The sequence below is a fragment of the Aplidium turbinatum genome, chromosome 4 (genome assembly GCF_918807975.1).
Source record: "Aplidium turbinatum chromosome 4, kaAplTurb1.1, whole genome shotgun sequence".
In the NCBI taxonomy this organism is placed as follows: Eukaryota; Metazoa; Chordata; class Ascidiacea; order Aplousobranchia; family Polyclinidae; genus Aplidium; species Aplidium turbinatum.
The window spans coordinates 12,361,031-12,385,004 of record NC_137475.1 but is presented as its reverse complement, the minus strand read 5'-3'; the positions used below and the strand labels follow the sequence as shown (position 1 = coordinate 12,385,004).

The following is a 23,974-nucleotide window of genomic DNA, read 5'->3' as shown; positions in this document are numbered from 1 at the left end:
CTAGGGTTTCCGATGTGGAAAATACTCTTTGATTTGTATTCTAAGACATGGAATTAATGTAATTGTGATGACCATTTGTTGATCGGTCATTGTGTTTGAAGAAACTACTTTTCCGTATTTGTATCGTAGTGACCTGACCTGACGGTCTTGTTGTTGAGTTGTTTATAACACCATCTGTGGTTATCGCGTGTGAACGAATTAAAAGCTCATTGAGAAATCTTAAATTTTAATTCGCATGAAAACATTTATTTTTAAAAGAACAAAAAACACAATTTGCGACAAACCAGGTGATTTTGTTTTCGACGACGATTTCCGCTGGTTTTTCAGCACACAAAAGCAGTCCATTGGATTTTCACCTGTCCTACAACCCACAACCATTGCAATGCAAATGCGCTCAGCTTATCCGCCATTTTATGGTTGCTTAGCTACCGGGCAGGCTGCAAAATAATAGATTTCAATGACACGATATTCAAAATGGCGATTTCTCAACTATTAAGAATTTGATTGACGTTGATTTCCATTGTTTTGTTATATTCTTTGAAACTTAAAAAAAAACCTGGGTTGCAATTTTCATGAAAAGGAGATTTTATAATGGAAAGTTACTCATCTCAGTTGATGGCATGGAAGTATTTGTAATCTTTTTTTTCTTCTTGCGTATGAAGCAGTAATTCAGGTAATACATAGTGTACAAATATTAACGCGTTAATGATAATGCAATCGGCTGCGCCTCTACACGGATACACTGACTCTACCTGCTTTGTAAAGCGTGCGATGGATACAGTGATATAAAACAACACACATTATTGTTATTAGCAGGCCTATATTTTTTAAGGTGTTATGGTACTATATTGCTATTTGTTTCTACATCTCTTGAAGAAAAGATTGCATGATCCACTGGTGGCAATTCCCCAGCCAGAAAATGTCCTTTGTTACATTGATTTAACGTTTGCAGACTGATTGCTGAGTGTTTTGTCTGTTTGGCGGTGTCATAGTCTAGGATGGGTTTGCTATTGGTGGTGTATATCTGTCACAAGCTGCTGTTACAATACAAACAGTTTATTCTACTGTGCCATTTAGAAATTAATGACGAAGAGGACAAGATGCTTCAATTTCAACGTTGTGATCCGGGTTCAAAATGTGAATGTTGACAAAACACTTCTCATCTCAACCCACGCTTTAGTAACTTGGGTGGTCATAGTTGTTGAAACAAAAATGGTCAATAACGATCATTGGCCTCCGTACTCTCACTTGCGGCGAACATGGGACCACTTTTTGTTACAAAGTACACAAAACTCGATTCTCTGCTAAACAAATGCAAGTTCTACTTTGATATTATTCCGCGCTGTCAATCAACTGTGATTCTTCCATTCGACGTCATAGATTGTTGGACCGATTGGGCCAGGACTGCTTGTTTGTTGACAGTCACGTCATGAATAGTTTCCTATTCAAATCATTTGGGGAAAGCTAGACAACGTCCTTTCCAATATAACTTGTAAATATCCTTGTCTGTCATATCAGTCTCCACCGCGCTTGTTTTTTTTCATCAAATCACGTTGCAACAACGTGATTATTTTTTTTGCAGACATATATTATGCTCTAAAACGAAAATACCTTTTTAAATTATTTTAGCTCTTGCCATTTTACTTCAATAGGAAGCCTACAGTTTCCGCTTCTTATACAAATTGCCGTTTATATTTTGCCATTGACACCTTGTAAAGGATTAGTACGTCGTGTGACGTACTATTAGTACTTGATATTTCGTTTATTTTCGGACCTACTCGTAGCCTGTATCAGCTTCTGGAGATGTGATATTTTCAGTTTCTCATGGGTCGGTGATTCGTTTTATGAATTACAATTTGATCTCAGCTGTTTGGACAAAGGAAGGTTGCCTAAATGCTGGAAAGCAGTTTAAGGAGAATCGAAGAAAAAACACGCACAGAATGTTGAAACAGTTTTTACACCATCATCGTACAACTCATTTGAGTGTTCAATAATTTTATACTGCCACACTCCTTCAAGACTTTTCACACATTTGTCTGTGACCCTACTGCTAATGCATTGCTTTCTATAATTAGAAAGAGGTCATGTTTGTTTATCACCTTAGCGTCATTTGATTTGTATGAAGTTATTCAAACTTTAAATTTAATTTAAGACTATCTATCATCTTTGGTGTCGATTGCGTTAATGGAGGTCCTCCGATAAGCTTTAACCACTTTTAACAACAGTTATGTTTGTGTGACGTGTGTGTTGCGAATGATCATTGATGCAGCAGGCTACAGGAAGAACCTTCTTTTGATATAGCCTTCATGTACAGTAGATAGCAGCTTTTTACGAGCTTTTTTCGTATTTTACTTTACCGCTAAGGAACGTTATGACCAGTAACAACTAATAGTTCAGGGTTGTCTACTTTGTTTCGTTTCTTGTGATTAGAAATTTTCAAACTCTTCTATCTTTTATCTGTGCTTCCGTCATAAACCTACATTTTTTTGGCTTTGCAATCTTCTGCTGAAGACTTGAGGGAAGTTTATTCGTATGTCACTGGAAAAAAGATCTTCTGTTCTTCTTTATTCTTCAAGAATTTTAAAGTTTGTTTCATTTAAAATGCTGGAATACTTCAGTAATGGTGCTTTGAAAATTTTGAAGCACTTTAGTTGCTGTTATTACTTTGTGACGTGAAAGAATCATTAACAACCCACGTGCATGTTTTGTGTGGATGCAGTGGCTTCTTTGTGACAACCAAAACTAAAGGTTTTGTTAACAATTTGTACCAGCGTGCCAGCAATAACAATTTATTCATCTCAGTGAAAATACATGAAGCATTGCAGTGTATGAGTGGTCAAATGAAGTAGACTACGATGATGAAGTGCGAAGTGTGTTCGTGAAAATATTTCAAATGTACTATACGCAGAAGTCCTTGCTTGGTTTCCTGCACGTTGTCTTGATATGGTTGTTACAAAGATGCAGATGTCTTGTTCTATATGTCGTGAGAACATTTTCACTTGCATGATCACCACTTCACATAACGTATAACCTATTTATGGAACGCCGAATTTGGCAGCAGACAGTATTTGACTCTATTTCATGTTTCGGCAAACTTCCGTAAAGACCAAACTTTAAAAGCGAAGTTTTACGTTCGCATTGCACGGAACGTAAGCTCTTCAGCTGCTTACTCCAGCTTTTCAATCTCAACTTTTGTCTCATAATTTAAGGATCTTCATGCGCGGCAACAGTGTTTTTTTTTTGTTTCAAACAAAATCATTTTTGCGACCTTGTCCTGTTGAGGTCAAGGTTGCGAATTTTTCCAGAGTGGCTAAGCAGGCAAGCGTAAGCAGTAGAATTGACAATATTCAATGCTGCGTTCTACACTTTCGTTGATAGTCGTCTTGAAGAGTATTTTCGACAAACAATTGCATGTAATTAAACTCGACATCATAAAATGTTTTAATATATATTCCTATTAGTTTTGCATCATAGGAATAAGGTAAGCCATGGCAAGTATCTTAATATTGATTTTAATGTTGGCAGTAGGCTACAGTATTTCTCTGCTTCAGCTGCGCTCGGTTGCTTAATTTCTTTCATTTTGTGGTAAGAGTTTTTTTGTACTATGCATTGAGACAGGGTACAATACTGTTTTAAATACCAAGGTTAATCTTAGCCATGTATGAAGCAAACACTTGCAGCTGAATATTCAAACACGATCTTGAAAGATCGGCCCGGTTTGACACCGCCCATTGTCTCACTATACTGACATCTACTGACAGCATTTTTGTATAAAGTGTCTGTTAGATGGCGACATATTCACTTACATTTTTGCTTTTTCGGTCTTTTTGGGACCACTAAATAATTGTAGTTAACTTTTGGTCGTTTTGGCTTTTTTTGTTTCGTAGGGGAAGATGCAGTGATCTCAAGCTTGGGGGCCATTTCTGGTTTCATTGCAGAAGACTTTATAGATTCCTGCAGTTCTAGGGCTTTGTTGGTATAGCATCTTTGCGTTACTTTGTGTTTGATATAGTGTGGAGAACAGTTTGAGTACGTCATTTCCACTTGCAGGACGTCATCGTTTTGAATGACGTCACCCTGTTCGTTGGTGCACGTCATTGTCGCTTCCAATAACGCAGCTTTCTCCTTTGTCTTTGATCTAAAAAGTTATAAAATTCCATTTGTGACATCTGAATTATCATCAGTACTTCAGTCGATTCTATCTTTTTGAGATGATTTAAATTTTCTAGCACGTGATATTTAAACCTTAATCGAGGGAATGGGATCTTGAATTAATTTTCATGGCGAGCTTCAAATGATAAAACTTTCTGATACCGACAACACCCGTTTCATTAGTGTTTTTTAACCATGTACTCATATGTGATAGCATTGTAGCAGATTATATGTGGGACCTGGGACCCTTGTGTCTCAGAGTATACGTAGGTCGAGGAACACAACTGTTTTTAGTGAGGCTCAGGTTCTTCTTTTAATAAATACATACTGAACATATACAGTAGCCTCTGTAAACCTGTTACAATGCATTTTTACGCTATGAATTTGATGTGAATGTAAAACTCTGGAAGTGTTGAAACCAAAGAGAGGTTGATGTTGGGTAGTTACATTTGCTACTGCAATCCACTTAGTATTGACAGTTATTCAGCTGCGTTGACGTCACCTTAGTAAAGCGAACGTTCTTTCTAGAACTTAACATTGTTATTGATGACGAAAACGATGCTTCAATACGTCGTTGTGTTGCCATTATGTACCTAATCAAATAATTTGAAAACATACTGATGAATAATAATATTTTCATAATTTTTTTTATAAAGCTTTCTCAGATAGAAAAACACTTTGAAACCTTTCATCGATAAGCCTGTGCTATGGATGCATGCCTGATGAATATTTTACTGTATTGATTTTATTTTCTCTTTGGATTCAGCCTTTGAGCACCTGTAGTCTTGTAATTAATGCGGTAATTGTTCAGTGAGAAGAATTGTTTGACTTCTACGACCTACCTTTCGTTTCGCTTTGGCAACGACATTGCCACCAGTCCAGTATGCAGGCTTGCAGAGTGTGATGCCAAATGATAGAGGGCCCCCGCCTCCACTGTCCAACGGTCGTTGTCCCAGCGTAGTGTCCTTTTTAAACACTTTCCTATCCAACTACAGAATTCGATGACTGAATTTCTTTCCTAAAATTAAAACTTTATTCATAAAATTGCTACTGTGGCTCCAGCAATGCTTGATATCACACATGCATAATGCACGAATTAATCGAGTAAGCTAGGCATTGAATTATTTTACTGTATTATAGATATTTAAAAACTTTGTGTATCACGTTTTAAGTCTACTGTAGTTGAATTGCTCGTTGCCTACATTTTTTTTTTTCAAGTTCAACTATCTACTCTATATTATCGCACTATTTTTTTATAGTCGCTTTCATAGTGCGGACTATAAGCTTTATTTTCTAACCTTTTTAACCCAATTCATTTCCTTGCGTTGTTCTTCTTTCAAGTTGCATTGGGCCACGTTTTTAATGATAGTCGCCGTTTCTTTCATTCCACATCGCAAGGCCCATTCATCAGCCCGCAAGCCTCTTCCCCAGTCCCGCTTTGTCACATCCGCTCCTTTGGTGTCAAATCAATGTGATTTTTTTTTTCATTTTGTTAAGTTGTCAAAGTGGTCTTAAGTGGTGCTTTCACACAATAATAACGATGTTACTTGCACATTATTTTGTAGGATAAACATTTTGTAGTAGTCTGCTGTTCGATTTATGTTGTTGACGGCGCAGAAATTGTAACTAGCCCCGCCATTTAGTAGTCTATAAACTTATCGAACAGTGAACATCATTTAGTTATTCATCAGCATCAATAAATAAACAATCTCATCTCGTTTGGCGTCAGATTCTATATGGGATGAGATCTGCTGTGAAGTTGTACCTGCCACTATCAGCATCCGTGCACAATTGGATTTTCCTCTAAGAGCAGCTTTCATAAGTGCAGTGAAACCTTTGTTGTCTTCTGCGTTGACATCAAGCTCCGGACGCAGAAAAAAGAGTAGGAAACGAATGACGTCATCATATCCTGAGAAAAAGATATACAAATCCGATAGTGTATCTTTTCCAAACAAAACGAATTACGGTATAGATGCTAATAAACTTAGGTATTTAGTTTTGCAGTATTCTCTCGAAAAATTGATTGAAATATTTTGTTACACTTCTAGCCTACTGCTAAAAATCAGCATCAACAAACACTGCAAAAAGCTTTACAAGTTTAAAACTTAATTTACCTGGCAGATTTGTTTATTTTTTGCTGTTAACTAACTAAAACTTCTTCATTATGTACTCTCTTTTTACCTGCTTGCGCTGCCATCATAAGTGGGGTGTTTCCATCATTATCAGCGATATTGACGTCAGTGGTGCTGACGCTGACCAGTTCTTTCAGTGTGCTGATGTTGTTGGTTGAACAAGCCAAAGTTATTCCCGACTAGCAACATATTAATCATCAGTTATTTTTTAAACTCTCCCATTACCCCTAATTCCATAGTTCGATGTCATTGCAATGTTTTTTTCTGTCAACTCTTCTTACGATATTATTTCAAATGAACCAGGTGAAAACAAGTCGAAATACTGAGCAGTGTATCCAATTAAAATAACAAATTCGATGATGCTAGAAGCAGCAGTTGACACATTAAAGTCATTGCATTAAAATGATGCTTGGCGTTTTAGTTCACATCTAAAAATAGAATATAGCTCGGTATGGAATACGACAAGTTTTCATTTTATAGCATTCCCACTGACGTGTCCTTGTCGAATCGTGAAGCACCGTTTTTGTCATATGGTAGGCCTAGTACGTCTGAAGGAAACTTCCAGAACACGTTTGTTAGCTTTTGCAACATTTTACAACCGATATAAAGGAGATACGATTGTAATTGCTTTACTTAGCGATTGAGAACGCAGTTTCATCTAACGTATTTATTTACGCCACCATTTTTGTTCAGTGTTCTCCGATGCAGTTGTAACAACGATAAGAATTCAAGTGACTGGTAAAAGTAGAGTTCGAGAGTTCTATGGCATGAATTAGTGGGGCGATACTGATGAGCACAAGGACAGTTGCTTCTTACCTGGCCGTTCTTGTTGCAACTGTTGACAAGTTGTGGGAGTGACTGTTGAAATAGGGTCCGGATGCCTTCTATGGTGCCTCTCCTGAAAAGAATACGACTGAATGGTTGGTGGTGGTGGTAAATAGGCAGCAATTCGGTTTCACCACATCGTTCTGAGCGATTAGTTTAAAATCAGTTTAATCAAAAGTACGTTTTTTATGCTTTGTTTGTCGCGAAATGATAAACAAATTTCAGTGGTTTAGTGCTGTTTTGGTGTTTGTCTTATTAGCTAAAATATTCTGCTGATAAAGTAACTCCAGCGTGATTTTGCCGAAGCGGTCGCTTGTATACGAAACGCGTCGAAACAGCGCAAATTGTCTTATTTTTCTGCAGCAAGTCCTCCTTCCATTAATGGAGATTGTTTTGCTAATTGCTTCAGTGATGTATGCTGCTTGCGCGCATAGAAATCGATAGACCGCTTCTCAAACAATAAAATCCGTCATTTTTACATTTATTCAACGTCTGCAAACGTTCAATCAATGCAAAAATGACGGATTTTGCTGTCTGGGATAAGTTGTTGCTTTGTTCTGGTGACCTTCAAATTGGACTTTGGAGTGATGCAATTGCACCGGAATTTTCACAACTGTTTTAAAGTGTTTTATAGCATCTCATAAGACTTCAGCAACAAAACCCAGCCACTGGTTGCACTGAACACACCACTCATCTGCGTACTGCAGTGTGGTATGATAACTGCAATACGACAACAATGCGAAAGAATATGTTATTGTTCCGAACAAGCCAAACGCTGTCACATGAAACGAAAAAGTTTTTTTTTTGGCGTCGCGAAAGTTTGGTACGTCATCTCCGTAATGCCGTTCTGATCTTCACGAAACGTATATGTTATATTTATATTATATTATTGTATTATTCTATACGAAACAAAGTATCTTCCAAATCAATGCAGTGATAACTATTAAAGTTTTTATTCATGATGTAAAACGGCATAAAGTGAAAACGTGCATACTACCTTTACTTTGGATTGCTAATATGCTTTTCTCCACTATTTCTGCGAGCTTGTTTGCATTTATAATACAAAGTTATGCAATCATCACGTAAAGAAGTCATTCTTGTTTTCACACTCGTCCCCGTATTTTACGTTGAGTCAATGTAAACTTCGTTGTGTGTCTGTATTATGTTTGAACACAACATGTAGATTTTGTTTTTGCCATCTTAACCGAATCATGGACGTTATCTCGATCACTAGGGAACTAAAATCCACTTTACACAATCGATACAGTCTCCAACCCTTACATAATTCCCAACGACACATATCACTAACTGTCAAGCTCACTGTTGTTTGAGATCCACGATCAGGATTTTGTGTTGCACTTTTAAGCCAAAATTTGCCTTCGATGCACCGAAAAAGCTGCGAATGTAGTCTGTGCTGTATATTTGTGTTTTGGTATAACTTTAGATCTGAATTGAAGAGGTTTCAGAGTGAGATCAACTCCCAGGTCTTCTCTTTGTAGTGAGTGGTTAATCCAACCTCAGGGACGATCATTGATTCACGGTTAGCCTTTAGGAAAAGGTTTAAGCTGGGTTTATATTAGATTTAGGCTTAATGTCGTGCTACCACAAAACTTTAAATTATACCACCCAGGTCCCATACTACACCAGAACCCCGTCAACGATACATATCAACGCATCATGCAATGTTCCTTTTACATTTCTCAGCCGATGAAATTCGGAATAATCCGTTAATTTCATGTTGTGTAGCGAAGTACATTTTTCACAAAACTATAAACTGTAAACACTAGTCCTACAGTATTGCTTTGTTATTTTAGGCAGTCATTTAGTAGGAAAACTCAAGATGCCATTTTTCCTTAATTGTCGAATTGTTGTTTTGCCTCGAAAAATCTTGACCGAAAAAGTTTGATCGAGTCTAATTTACAACTTCGAGGCACGCTGCACTATGAAACACACTTATCTAAATGATATATGTTATATTGTGCGTTGCATTGCTATACACTAGGCCCACACTGCCACATCGTAGCAAACAAGTGATGTTTGTGGGGTTGCCTTTCTACCCATCTGTAAGAAGAGTTGCAGCCCCTTGCTTACAATGAAAATCGTACAAACAACAGCGGGTTTCACGTAAGAATGGTGTCCTCAAAAATTTCAAAACATTCAGAACACTTTCGAGCTGGTCAGTTGAAGATCATAAAAAATCATTTTTTTATCATACACTGCAGGCTACCATCAATGTCACTACAACAGGCATCATATGAAGACACTGAAAAAATTATGACACATCACTTAGTTGATTTAGTTATATACCATTATGTATTTAACTTATTAAGATTTTAGGATACATATTTTTACTGGTTGTAAAATTTCTGCCCAATTAACAAATGGTTTGTAGTTGTACGCAAAGCAATACAAAGATAGTAGTACCTTATTATACAACTATCAGACGTTGTCATCAAGCTGTAAAAATGGCCTTAAAGTTTTCAAATTAATATAGCGAAAACATGTGCACATTGTGCAGATATTATTAGTTATTAGATTGTATTTGAAGACTTTGCTACTGTACATATAGTCTTATATGTAAAACAATGAAAACTATTAATACTACAAAAGTGAAACAGGCTGTTAAGAATTCAAATAGTAATAACTATATTTTGATTTAGTCTTATATGTATAATAGTGATTTTACCTGCATTCTGAGAAAAATAAATCAATTGTTTTTTCATCTGATTCATTGTTGTTGTTTTTCTTTTTTATTTCATCATCACTGAAGTCTTCTGAATCTTCATCAATGCTCACGAGATTTTTGATGTCCTCGTTAGTCATGTCAAAAATTTAATGACATGTTTTAAACTGTCATGTGTATGCCTGAGAAAACTTATTTTTCTATAGAAGGAGTAACTGTTTGATTGTACACAATAGATAGCTTCACTTCTCTAAAAATTATAGATATTCAAAGTTTTAGTCATTGCTACAGAATTTCTCACGCATGAATAACAGGAATTAATGCTTGCGTGGAAGTTTGATTCTGCGCATCTACACGCACCAACGACGTTGAGGGTAGCCTATATTTCAATTGCTTTCATCTGAAACCGATGGCGTTATGCAAGGTCACCTCTTCTGACCTACGTCAAGATCATTACCCTTGCTCCAGTGGTTGCTCAATATGATCTCGCAACTGGGGAACCTTTCTTACATGAATATCGTGTTTTCAAAGAGATGGAATAACGTGACGTAAACTAACCTCTTAACTGTGCCACTTAGTGGTCGCTTTAGGATCCTTAAGAGCGAGAATGTTCGATCAACCGCGCTCAACCAATCAATAATTAGAACAAATGGGCGGAGCAACTTATTCATCAATATCTTGATCTTGAATTAACAAGCACATGACGCTATAACGTACCACACTTTGCTTTGTTTCCTGGTATCACGTCATTCTATCCAACTATAATTACCATCAAATTGTTTACGCGCATAGCTTAGCGTCTCTAGGTTTGGCATCCACCGCTATGTAGACTTTGCTGCATGCATATCACAATGGTTGAGAAAGTCCCTGACTTTGCTGCATGCACAACTGCTTGAAAAATTTCCTTCATGTTTGAATGAGCAAGTGATTTTGGAATTGTTTCTCTCAATTGTCATTTATCCATTGCGAAGTCAGTCAGTCAGTGTAGAAGGACTTTTATTGATTTTTAAGTTTTGGTCTTTTTCTTTTTCATATTTGACATTTATTTTGCGTTTGATATTGCTGAGTAAACGTAAAATACAGATTTTTAGTTTATCATCATTATTCTTTTTATCCTATTCAAAAATGATGAATGATTAATCTATGATTAATCAATAATAGATCCGTATGCATTAATCCCAATGAAATCGCATGTTGATGAGCAGCATGCAGCTCAGTATGGGGTCTGTTGTTCTTTTAGACCTCATAATTTCCTTGCTCTTGAGTAGAACGGCCTTGTATTGTGGTGGAGTTGTGTAGCCTGTTATATTGCAGCAACGCATCGTCCAGAGAATGGATCTCAGATGTACTGACTTACCCTCGGTGAGTTGAAGATTTAGATCAAGTGAACGAAAGGGCAAGAAAGTCAATCTTCGTGTCACTTTCAGTTATTTCATCAAGTGTCTTGCCTAAGACGCAGCCGTTTATTCTTGTCGAACTGACATCCTTCCAAGCTTCGTACCACGACTCTCATCACTCGGCTATGCAGTCGGCTATTGGATTTGTCGATTCGTATAACCTATTGACTATATGTTGTGTTCTTTTTGTTAACTACCATTCACTTTATATTTGACCTTGTGATATTTCAGAACACCACTATTTGTAACAGACGACACTTTCATGGCAAAGTAAAACGTTCTTTTTTTATTTCAGATTTATTTACTTCCAATGATGAAACATAAATTGAAGTTGATTGAAACCTTGATGGCTTGATTCTTAGTGGAGCTTGTTTGAACATGCAGCATCTGAATCGTCTTCTGCCTATCTAGCCTAGTGCAACACTCCGTTGTGTAGTTCCAATTTTGGCGTACACGCAGGGAGTTATTGTAGTGACTTAAAGTTATAAAATGTTGACAGAAATAGAAACTTCTGAATTTTTATCAGTTGATTATTGCGTGCTTGTGCTTCACACTTTGATTTCACATTCTTTTTGTAAAATTTCCTTCAACGCAAGACGTTGTTGGCTTTGTAAACTTGTGTTCAACTGACATCATTATAATTTAGGTTACATAACCAAGCACGTTACTTCTAGTTTTATTTGAAATAAAAGTGTCTTAAAGGCATACTAAATGAAAATTTCAAACGAGAATTAAGCATTAAAATGAGTAAACTGAACATTCAAGAATACATTTCAAAAAAAATTACCAAAAAAAATTCGTTTTCAAAGGCGCTGGCAAGGCCCAAAGTCCAATGTTTCATTTTTTTTCAAAATAACCAAAAGTGCAAACACTACTCGAGAATACGTCACTAAAGACAGCAATAACAAAAGCCACGTTACCACATCTGATGTTTTGAGCAAACTGTCTGATGTTTTGATGTTGAAATGTGTTGTTTTGATGTACATACATACATAGCCTACAGTCAAATCGCCCGTAGTAACAATTATTGCGCGATTAGCTGATTGTTATAGTCTGTAGTGACGTAACTGTACAGTGTACAGTCGCACGCTTCGCTGCTCAGGCCAATTTCGTTTTGAAAGCTCTGACAAAAGCACGCGCGCAATGGTGGTCAGACCGCAATGGGGCAAAATTTTATTGAAAATCGTTTTATGGTAGTATGTTAAACACAAAGAACGTGGAAAATCGCCAAGTCAGGTTTTTCCTTTAGTATCCCTTTAAGGTTTTAACTTCAAAACCCTGAATTTTTTAGTGAATCTTACGAAATTTGTTGTTATAGGCCTAAAAGTTTAGAAAGAGACGATCACGTAGGTCTTATAATAAAAATATTTGCATTCAATAATAAAATTAGAACAACTCATTTGCTCAGGAAAAACGATATTTGAAATTGATATACCATTTATGGTTCATTGGGTGTCGTCAGTGTGTGGTGGTGATTAGATTTTGAACATCATCTTTATTAAAGTGTGTTCTATTCCTAATATAATCGATGCCACTCTTGAGGAGACTCGCGAACGTTTGCTTGCTTAAAACGTTGAGTAGCATTCGAGTTTTGTGCAAAGGATTGAAAAATCTTCAAAGCTTCCACACACTCATTGTTCGCAGTCACCATGCCGCTATTGTTGCCGTCACTAGGCTACATCATTTGAAGATTAAACGTTTAAACAGGCCTACGTTGGCTAATGGCTACTCATCGGTGATCAGTTAAGAAATCGAGCAAAAATTGCTGTTCTGCGAAACTTCCAATCTACGAACTACTGTCTACATTGTCTTTGTAGGTTCTCTGTACGAAACAACTGTGAAAAAATATAGATTTTTTACTGACAAGCTTCTGCTTTGATTAACCATGTAACCAGTACAATTTCTGACATACGATAAGGCATCGGTACAGGAAAAGTTGTACTATTTGCAGCCTTGAGTTTTAAGTGTTCCCTTGCGCTTCATAGTTCTTTGTGTATTTTTATACTTTTGTGCCTGTGCGAAGTTTTAAGCTACTTTCTGAGAACTTTCTTTCGTGCACAACTGGTGTAGGCTAACGTGTAAAAAAATTTGTGTTTTTATTTGATGTGTTTGAAAAAACAGTAGCCTATTAGTCGTGTATTTTCTTATGTGCTGCTTTATCGTTTGGTTTTCGTGTAAAATACAATTTAGTTAATCCTAGAATTTCGTAATTTAGCATGCTTGTAGAATGAAGTAGGTAGGTATTGATCATTTGTTTGATCTTTTGAGGTGGTTCGTTGATTAATCGTACATATTTTTATATAAGCTAAGAATCCAAAAAGATTAGGCTATGGCTTTTTTAGAATTCTCTTTTTGTAATAAATACTCTGGATTTATCTTTGCAAACGACTTGTGCTGAAGTCAAAGTTAATTTTGTATTCACCAGCACTAGCCTACTGTCCTCCCCATATAGCTCAGTTGGATAAACTAAACGCCTGACTTTACAAACGAAGAAACTGCACAATCAAGCGGCGCTGGTTCGCCTGCTGTAGTGCGCCAAAGCAACCCATTTGTAGGACTGCTTTACATTCAGCGCCACCTAGTAGATGAAATAATTTACTGACAACAACACTTCAACAAGTGGGAACTTGACTCTGTCAAAGTCGGTGATCATCAGTTGTTCAAAGCCTCTACAAGTGTGCGAAACTACCAGGATTAAGCTCTCAAAGAAGCTTTCCCAGTCCCGTGATAAAAGAATTCTACATTTAATCACTAGCTTACTCAACATCTGTGAGCAATAATTCCACAGTGTGGGCTACTTGGACTAATTGCCTATCAGGAGAAGGAAAACTTTAAGTTTCATTAATATACTCAATGGTGTGCACTCAATATTGTATCTTAGGCGTCTTTCATTTTTTCAGCCCACTCTGCCAAAATGTTCCAAAGCTTTTTTGTGCAGAACATTATCCATGAAGTTTTAAGGTGATTCGTTTCATCCAAATATGCCATACATAAAACCGAAACAATGATATATATAAGCTACTTTATTGTGTTTTTTCAATAGTAATAATTTATGTTTTTATGTAGCTTTGTAAGCTACTTATCGGAGATATACGCCGTTCTTAATGGTTCGCAAAGTAGACTATGTCAAAGTAGCCGTATAGGCATAGGGTATTATAAGCCCTGCTGTGTACATTATTGCCCTGATTCCGTTCCCTGCTAAGTGCCAAACAAGAATATGAAGTCAGTAGCTTACTACTTTTGGTATGATTTGACTGGGTATCGAATCAATGTTTACAGATTCAGAGTCCAACACTCCAACCATTAAATTACGAACTCGTTTTCATTTATTTTTACACTAAAATCTGGTTAAACCCAATGCTTAGTTCAATGCTTTGTTAAAGCCAGATGAGCTACTTCTAAACTCTAAAGCATCAGCAAATCTAGAAAACATATTTGGGAAACATCGGAGTTCTGTCAAAGACAATGCAATAATTTGAGAAATACAGAAATAAGCTGGGGGCTCGTCCCAAAAATATTTTAACACATGCAGTCTGCTGGTATCTGTTGATTGCTTTTAAGTACCGGTAGGTATTTTTGGGCTATAAAAATGCTTCTGGCAGCCTATAAGACGCACTCTGTAGGCTATTTTTCCATAATCTTAAAATCAAAACTATTATGTTAACTTTGCTTTTACATCAAATTTAAACTTCGAAAGCATTTTAACAACAAGTCAAGGAGGCAGCCGGTATTTTTAACAACGTTTATTACAAGAAGATGTTAACAATCTTTTTTGTTGCTTGCAAACTTTTTGTTAATAAATGGGAATTTTTTATCGCTAAAACAGCACTTTTCTGTTTTTGAAGAGCATGGCCAAACATCTTCGTCCTCTCTTTATCCATTTCTGATTTGAAGCAAGCGCGCTCCATGTCGTTGTATGAAGTTAAGCTAGAAAAATATTCCTTTTTTTTATTTTTGGGCACCTGACTAAGTGCCTTCCTCTGGATTCACGATTGCACTAAAAGTTGAAAATAATAGGCTACATCGAGGTTTTTTACCAATAGAAACATTTTTTCAGCGTCCATCTTCAATAAAGTAACTAAATGTTTTAGCACAAATACGAAAAGGCAGCGCTAATTCATAAGACTATTTCTGAACTACAATGCAGTAAGTCTAGCCTACTGTGCAGTAGGTAGGCTATGAAGACCTACTGTTTCTACATTAGGTAGTATTGACATAACGTGTCTTCTATAGGCTACGGTGTAGTAGCCTAACCAGGAGCGTTGACAGGGAGGTCTAGGTGGTACTTTTGGACCCGGGCCCGGAATATTTAAGGCGCCTAGATTTTGAAAGATTTTCCGCGACTTCAAACATTATCAAGATCTTAATATACTGTAGATCTAAATTCTAAAGGAATTGCCATCAGAGGTTAGAACAGCCACTTCAGCCGTCAGATGGTAAAGTACCGGGCCCCCTTCCGGGTACCAGGCCCACTTCAGCTCTCTGATGGTAAAATAGCCACTTCAGTGGCGCTGGCAGAGGGGGGGCAGGCGGGGCAGCTGCCCCCCCAATGTTTTGGGTACCATCTTTTTAATTTTTTTATATTATTACATATTGTTATTTTTTTTAAATATTTGGATCCCAACCTAAAGTCAACCTGAAGTAAACTCAAGACGCAAGGGGGTGGTAAATGCTTTCTCTTTTATTTTAAACTTGCTCTTCTTGCTGCTGTTATTATTACGATTTTGTGATTCTATTCACGTACTTCGCCTGCTGCCTGCCACGCATTGTTACCGGCTGTTTAGTGTTCAGCAGATTGGCTCTTGCTTGGTTCTTGAGTGGTGGCAGTGCATACAGCAGTGGGTCATTCAATGTTTCAAGGATATAATATACATTTAACTCAACGAAGTCTACTAAAGTAGTATAGTAGCCTAAGTAACCAGTGGTTTGATGACTATCTCTGGCTGGAGTATTCAGAAGCTAAGGAGGCCACATTTTGCTTTCCCTGTCGAGTTTTCAACAACTTGGTGTGTTATAGCCCTGTTAATATTAGTTAAAGTTTATTCTATTAAACTGCAATTATGCTCCACCGGTGTTAAATGATTTTTTATTCTTAATGTTTCTTTATCCTATCCACGAAGATTTCATGCGCAATATAATGACGATAAAGTTTTAAACACAAAATGAGCAAACAATTACATTGTATACGTATTAAGATGCAAAAAATGCAGTATGACGAAATAATGAAACTAAAGTCAACATGTACCTACGTTTATTAGACGTTAAAATACGTTTCACTTGCAGTAAAATTCTTTTCTCATTCTTTTATTTCTGAAGATATTGCGTTGCTTATTGCCTTTAAATTGGAACACTTGCGTCCCCGCGAGCAAGATTGTGCATTTTTTACATCGATTCAACGCCCTACAACGTTGAATCGATGTAAAATCAGCAGATTTAGCTGGCTGAGGTTGGCGTTTTAATTGACTATTTTTACTTTCAGTGAAGCTTGTTTTTACGTCTAATAAATGTAGAAGCATGATGACTTTAATTGTATTGTTCAGTCATACTGCATTTTTGGCATTTTAATAAGAAATGTAAAGATTGTTCTCTAATGCTGTATTTTAAACTTATCATTTGATATTGTGCATTTTCCTGATGAAATCTTCGTGGATAGGAAGAAGAAATATTAAGAATAAAAAATCATTTAACACCGGCTGATTATTTATTGCAGTTGAACTACGTCCGGTGGCCGTCACAGTATATTTATTCCATTAACTTTTATTAGCCTCAATTCTCACAATGTCATAGGCTACGCAATACGCATGTGATCGCCTCTGCGTTTGATATATCTACTATGTTTTGACATCTGTATTTTCCAAGCATGGAAAAACGTTTTCACAGCGTTTCAGTGCAGTATTTGATAATTTCTCTGTCAACTAACAGACTAGTCAAAATCATGAGGCATATTTAACTAACAGACTGTTGGATAATCAGAAAGTGCATTTGTAAAAAATGGTTTTTCAATCTGGAAAAAGCTACGCAGAATTTCGCTAGCCATGGCAGTTGCAAGTCCCATACGGAATCAAACTGTGATTTATTTTTAATTTTATTTTGTTTTATCAGATCAGACATGTCAAAAATGTGGGACTTTTGGTACGCTATATTGCAGTAGACAATAGCAGTAGAAAACAAAAGAAATTAAATAATATATCACTGTCTTGCACCAGTGGCGTAGCCAAGGGAGGGGGGGTTTCAACTTTTCAAATTGAATTTACGGATGTTAATACATTGTCTCCAAGAAAAGCTTTAGCCTATGATGTAATTTCACGTCAAACTGTGCAAGGATGCAAGCCATCTGTAACTGCTGAGATCGCTTGTTCTATCTAGTTTAACGTCTAAACAGCTATTCGTTATACAAAACTTGAATATATAAGAAATAAAGTAACTTCATTGTCTCAAAGCTTTTTGTCCGACACTCATCAAGATGTATGACGTCTATGACGTTACATTTTCTAAACTTTGGGTTGACTTCAAATCATAAAAGTTAGTGACTTACCGGAATAAGATCGCTTTTTGGATCAACCAAGGAGAAAATTGATAAATAATAAAACTATAATAATCTCGCAAAAAAAAAAGCAATCAACCTAGGCTATGTCTCTAAAACAAAGTTTTCCTAATTTTAAACGAAACTGCATTAAAAGAGCGAGTTTTGCCAATACCAAACATTCAAATATCTCAGCCAAGAATAGCAACAAGAAAACATAGAGACTCAGCTTTATTTCCGAAAAATGCCGAAGAAAACATGATCTTATCCTTTTGCTCTGCCACTGGACAGCACCATTTTACAGGAATGTTCATACCCACAATTTTGTTGAAAATGCTCTCAGAATGCACTAAACTGAAAGTAATTTTTCAAAATTTACTGGGGGAGGCCCCCCAGACCCCCCGCCGCTAAGTGTCGCCTTCGGCGAACACGCCATCGGGCTTCGCCTGCCGGCCGTCAACACCCCCCCCCCTTTCAAAATTCCTAACTACGTTACTGTCATAGTCTCTTGCACTGTCAATATTTTGCCCCCCCAATGTTGATGGTCTGGCGGCGCCACTGCTTCAGCCACCAATCAGTAAAATGAGAAGTAAGTTTAGTTCAGTAGGCTTACAGTGATTTCCCTAACCACAAATATTTAGTGAAATAATACATGACTTTCAAAATAAACAGGCTAATGTTTGTTTAAGCTCAAAAACTGAAATGGCACAGGTAAGAAGATTGCTATACCTATTTCTGCATTAAAAATTAGACCAAAACCGCTTTTCAGATTTCAGCCATCAGCAAATGTTTGACCTAGGCCCAAAAACCATTCTCAAATCAAATTGAAAACTTTCTGACTGTCTACAGCAGGGGCGTGCAACTGTTTATCTCAATGGGCCACAACGTACAATTATAATGAAGCTGAGGGCCAGTCTATCGAATAACATATGAATTTATATGAAAAATTTATTTAATGGAAACGTACACACAATCGTTACACATTGAGTGAGTGATTAATGAGATGTCTGATATCTTCTCTGTCCAGAGATCTTGCCAATGTCAGCTTTGACGGAGGAAGTGGCAACTCGAAGTTGACTTGACAAGTGCTCATCTGTAAGCTGATTCCTGCATTTTGTCTTGAACAGCTTCATTTTTGAAAAGAACTGCTCTCATAATGCAATGCTATCATGCTATAATAATTAGCAGAGTGTTTTGCACAGTAGTGTCGCTTGATATTGTACTCTTTCATTAGGCTACTGCTATAGTGTTTTGACAAATCAGGCAAACAACATCTAGATTGTGTTGAACAACGAAGTAATTTATACAGCACTCATTGTTGAACTTCCGGCTTTCATAATCAACCTTCCTTTTCTTACTTGTAGACATTTTTACTATGCTAAGCTTTTTGTAGAATAAATATTAATATATTCACCACACTGCACCCATAAAGTAAGATTTATGTTAGGGAACGTTCAAATATTACGTAACGCTTTTTTTTCCGAATTTTTGACCCCCCCTCCCCCATGTAACGCCAACGTAACGCTTTTTTCAATCCCCCCTCCCCCATGTAACGCTTTTTCACTACGAATTCAGCACAAAAAACTACCATTCCGTACTCGAAAGCGTTACGTAACGTTTTGCTTGAACCCCCTCCCCCCCGATGTGACGCTAACGTAACGCTTTGCATAAACCCCCCCTCCCCCTCGAAGGCGTTACGTAATATTTGAACGTTCCCTTGCTGAATCATTGCCAGAAGAACAAGGCGGTTTTCTACAACGCTTACTAATGACGCAACAATAATGCTAATGATGTAATAATGCTAAAAGTCAATAACGCTAATGATGATGTTACAAATAACAACATCTTCCGATCTAACAGTGAAAAGCATTTAAAAATAATGGGCTACTTGATGAAGAATGTGCGGGCCACGTAAATGGGTACCGCGGGCCGTTCTCTGGCCCGCGGGCCGTATGTTGCACACCTCTGGTCTACAGACTCTACACTAAATTTGCTGTAAATTCTGTTCTGGTCAGTCTAGAATGACCAGTGAAACATCAATGGAATCTAGAAGTAATACTCTAGCGTCATGTGACAAATAAAAGTTCAAAAAAACAATCACTAGATAAAGATAGTAAGTTTTGCGGTTCAGGAAATTTTAAGATTGCGCAAGATTTGTTAAATGACCATGCTTTTGGCATATCGGGTTTGATCTGGTCATGGAAAAGGTAAGGAAGTGTAATGAAGAATAGCCTTTGCCTAGGATGCAGATATAATTCAGTTATATGCATTTGAGAATGTAGAAACTTATGGTTGGTTGGTTTTTGAATCTTTATCCTCGGACTGATAAAGCCTTGATAGGTTATTCCTGGTAGTTTCGCATACTTGCAGAGGCTCTTGACGCAGGGCGGTTACCGAGATTGGCAGAGTGAAGTTTTCCGATTGTTGGAGTGTTGTTGCCGGAGAATTATTCCATTCACTAGGTGCCGCTGAATGGAGAGCAGTCCTGAAAGTGCGTTGCTCAAGCGCACACCCCGAGAGTCGAACCAGCGCCGCGTGATCTTGAGCCGGGCGAGTAACCACTGAGCTAACGGGGCGGACAAATATTATACGTATATTAAAAATGTATATTATACAGGCTAATGTGGGGTGTCCAAAGCCGGGGGAGTTCAGAGCCTGGTGTAAATTCGTTAGCAAGAGAGGTAGGCGAGTGGTTAGCTTGCTAACAGCACACCAATAAAAGTTTGTACACAACCTTTATATTCATAACATTGTCGAGGAAGGGATGAAATGGGAATCGAAGCCGCGTCAATCAAATGACTACTTTCTAGCCCTAACCCCTAAGCCAGGGATGTCCAACCTGCGACCCACCTAGGATTATTGTGCGGCCCGCTAGTCATTTTCACTCCAAGTAGTATTTTTAACTTCATGGAGAAAAAGAAACAAAATGTGAACTTTATAGAAAATAAAGAATGGTTGAATGATTTGTCTTTCTTATTTGACCTCAAAGAAGTGCTAGCTGAGCTCAAATTGCATTTACAAGAGAAAGGTCAGTTGTGTAGTTTAATGTTCGAGCGAATAAGTAGCTTTACCAGGATATTAAAACTTTTCATAGCACAATTGAAAACTGGAGAAATTGTACATTTTCGTAGTCAATCTGAAAGATCTCAAAGAGCTATGAAAAATATGCTAAATTATGTGAAGATTTGCTTGAAGAATTTACAGTCAGATTTTCTGACTTTAAAAAGATTGAAATTGAATATTAAAATTATTCAGTAACCCATTTTCATTTCAGTGTGATAAAGCGCCACCCGAATTCCAACTTGAACTGATTGAAGTGCTAAGTCGAGAAAGTTTGAAAACTTTCCACAGAGAACACACTCTTCCTATAATTTACAAAGAATTACATTCTTGCAATGAATTTATTAAATTAGTTAATTTGTCCAGAAAAGTAATGTTTATTTGGGGCAGCACATATTGTTGCAAGCAGTTATTTTTATCCATGAAAAACATCAAAACTGCAGAAAGAACACAGACTGACCGACAAACACTTAGCAAACATCCTAAGAATCAAGACAACGTCCTTTAATGCAAATGTTGATAACCTCTCAGCTGGAAAACAATGTCAAGAATCTCATTGACTTTGTGTTGTAGAAATAAATTTTTGTTTCTTTCTATGTGTGTGTTATTTGTTCCTATTTTCAAAGATGAAATTAATGGTTTTTAATTGTTTCTTGATGTACGGTATCTATTTTTCTTGAAATGTAATAGGTCCTGCGGCCCATTGATTTATTTCAAGTGACAATGCGGCCCACTATAATAATAGGTTGGACATCCCTACCCTAAGCCAACCAGCTGACAAAAATCCATCACTTAATTTGCTTTCTATCATCTTCTTTTTGCTATTTTTTACGTCACTTAAACCGTAGCTTATGATTGGTTGGCGGTTTCATTCTAGTTATTTTTAGTGGCAGAATTTCGACTTGGTAAAGTGGCTACCGCTTCATTATGTCCTCTGTAGCCCTTTTGTGCCTGACACAATTCATTATGCAGCGCTGCGCATAGACTAGAGCAACAATAATCAAACAATCTTTTCTTTATTTTCTTTTTTAATTATATCTCGACTGTTTTTCATGTTTAACTTGAAGTAACGCATGCATTGTACAGTAGATATAAAGAGTCTTGTGCTAAAATCGAATAGGTTTGATAAATTGAGAAGGAGCGATCTTCCTGGTGCGGTACTGATGAGCCCAGCCTCATGGGCGAAGCACGTGTCTATCGCTGAGTTGTTCTTGCTACACTCGATTGCCGAGAAACAAAGGTTTGTTAACTTAATCTCTAAGATTGGTTCTCGGTGATGCCGCGGCACCCTGTTGTGCCCTTTGTAGTGTTCAGGAATGACGCCAGTCGTTTGTTAGTAGCATACGCTGATATGTTATGCTAAACCGCACTATGTCACAACAAACAAGACGAAAATACCACATTGACTATTTTGCTACAATTTTATGATATGCCTTCAACATGCTTTTTTTTATTGTAACATAAAGCTTCATTGCGAAAGTCTGTGCATTTAGCGATGAGTTGCGTAGGCTATATGCTATTTTCTTTTTTTGTATGATGCCACACTCCAATGTTTCGAATCATTGCTCTACCTACAGCAAGTGGCTTTGAGAGAAGGTGGAAACTGGTACTTTTGGACTAGGCCCGAAATAATTTTAGAAGTCCGAAAAAGGCCCAGGAATTTGCAAGAAACCAGTGGATGTTGTTTAGGTATAGTTTTGCATCCAATCCTCTGAGACCTCTTGCTTTTTCGAAAAAAAAGACCCAATGCTACCCCTTTTCTCGATGGTTTGACAAATAGTCTCTTTCTTTTTTTGAAAAGATGTCTTGATTTGGAGACCCAAGAAACGCACTAGTACCGTTCCCAAATTTTTTCATCGGCCCTGCAGCAGCGTTTTACAGTTCGGTTGCAGTACGCAGTGTGTCAACCGCTGTTTCTCAAATGAAATATGCCAGTTGCTCCAATAATTAGGAAGTGGGACGTAGTTTAGTGATGACAGATGATTTTAAATTTGTCCGAACAATTAGTGATTAATTTCAGAAATCCCCAAGACAAGATCCAGAGATGTTTTATGAATAGCCTACAACAAAAAAGAAGTTAGGCTTTTCAACAACAGGTGTCGCTTTTATGATTGCGTGGTTGTAGTAAATTTAATCAATTTGCCAGTGCTAAAATCTTCACGAGTCACATCGATTACGGAAAAAGGGCATATGAGCAATAAGGGCAAATAGGCATAACAAGTAACGTTGACGGGGGGTCCACGGGGTAATTTTAAAGCCGGGATCGGATGATTTTAGGGGCCTGCAATTTTTTCTGGAAGCCAGTGAAATAGAAAAACCAACAACATATTCTTTCAATATAGTGCGTTTTCCTTAGAATTATCATGATTTGAGGCCCAAGAATCTCATTGGTATCGGGCCTAAAATATCCTATCAACGGCCCTGAGCAAAACGCTTTTTTTAACAGCAATTTAGTAACGAACGAACATTTTGTTGCACCAGTGTACAAAATTAAATAAGTGTGAACATCAAAATAACGAACTTTTCTCATTCAAGCATTTCACACACAATTATCCTGTACAGGCTTGCAAATTCAATCTTCTTCTAACTGAGTTTGAAACAGTTTAAATGTAGGCTAGAGCGTAGGCCTACAAGTACAAAAATATTTAGGCTGAAACTCCTTAACGGCAGTGCGGAGCAGTGGACTTTTCAAGATGGCTTAATGAAAGTGTTCGTCGAATTAAGTAGCGATATTTTGGGGGAGATCCAAAGTTTCAACAAAGCAAAATTTGTAAATTGAAAAGGACATTGTAAAAGTTAATGTCTGAAAAATAAAACAGTGTGGAAAGTAGTTTGGGGGCTTGTCCCCAGAAAATTTTGAAATATTCAACTTTGTTTTGGTGACTTTTTGTGCATTGTTAGGGCCAATAATGTTTTTGTTTTTTTTTTTTTTATTAAGACGCACACTTTCTACTTGACAAAATTCATCAAAACTGGACTGTCATAATAATTTTGGTTTAAAATTGAAGTTAAGTTTTGAAGATTTTTTTTTTTGCAACCACAGAACGATTTCAATAATTTATTCGTTGTAGTGTAGGCTATGTATTGTGTATAGGCCAAATCTTAATAAGATTGAAATAAAATTTTGATGTTTATCACAGTAGCCTCCTAGTCTTGTCATGATTTATTTTCTTAGCGTTTCTTTGTTATAGAAAAACATGTT

At 37.0% G+C, this 23,974-nt stretch overlaps 2 protein-coding genes across 2 annotated transcripts in view; one reads left to right on the top strand and one right to left on the bottom strand.

Moving 5' to 3' along the window:
* The window catches only part of LOC145768813 (transmembrane protein 237-like), a 31,535-nt gene extending 18,150 nt beyond the window's left edge, over nt 1-13,385 (top strand). Inside the window, exon 11 of the mRNA XM_082580412.1 lies at nt 11,485-13,385. Within this exon, the coding sequence (XP_082436538.1) occupies nt 11,485-11,513 (29 nt within the window). The 3' untranslated portion in view covers nt 11,514-13,385. The remainder of the gene's footprint in view (nt 1-11,484) is intronic.
* On the bottom strand, nt 2,886-9,978 carry LOC145769588 (uncharacterized). The gene is made up of 7 exons (XM_082581244.1): nt 9,796-9,978; nt 7,101-7,182; nt 6,334-6,463; nt 5,918-6,061; nt 5,451-5,605; nt 4,995-5,170; nt 2,886-4,138 (listed from the first exon to the last, which is right to left on the bottom strand). The coding sequence occupies exons 1-7, from the start codon at nt 9,930-9,932 to the stop codon at nt 3,799-3,801; spliced, it is 1,164 nt and encodes a 387-aa protein (XP_082437370.1). The 5' UTR covers nt 9,933-9,978; the 3' UTR covers nt 2,886-3,798.
* Nucleotides 13,386-23,974: the final 10,589 nt, after the last annotated feature.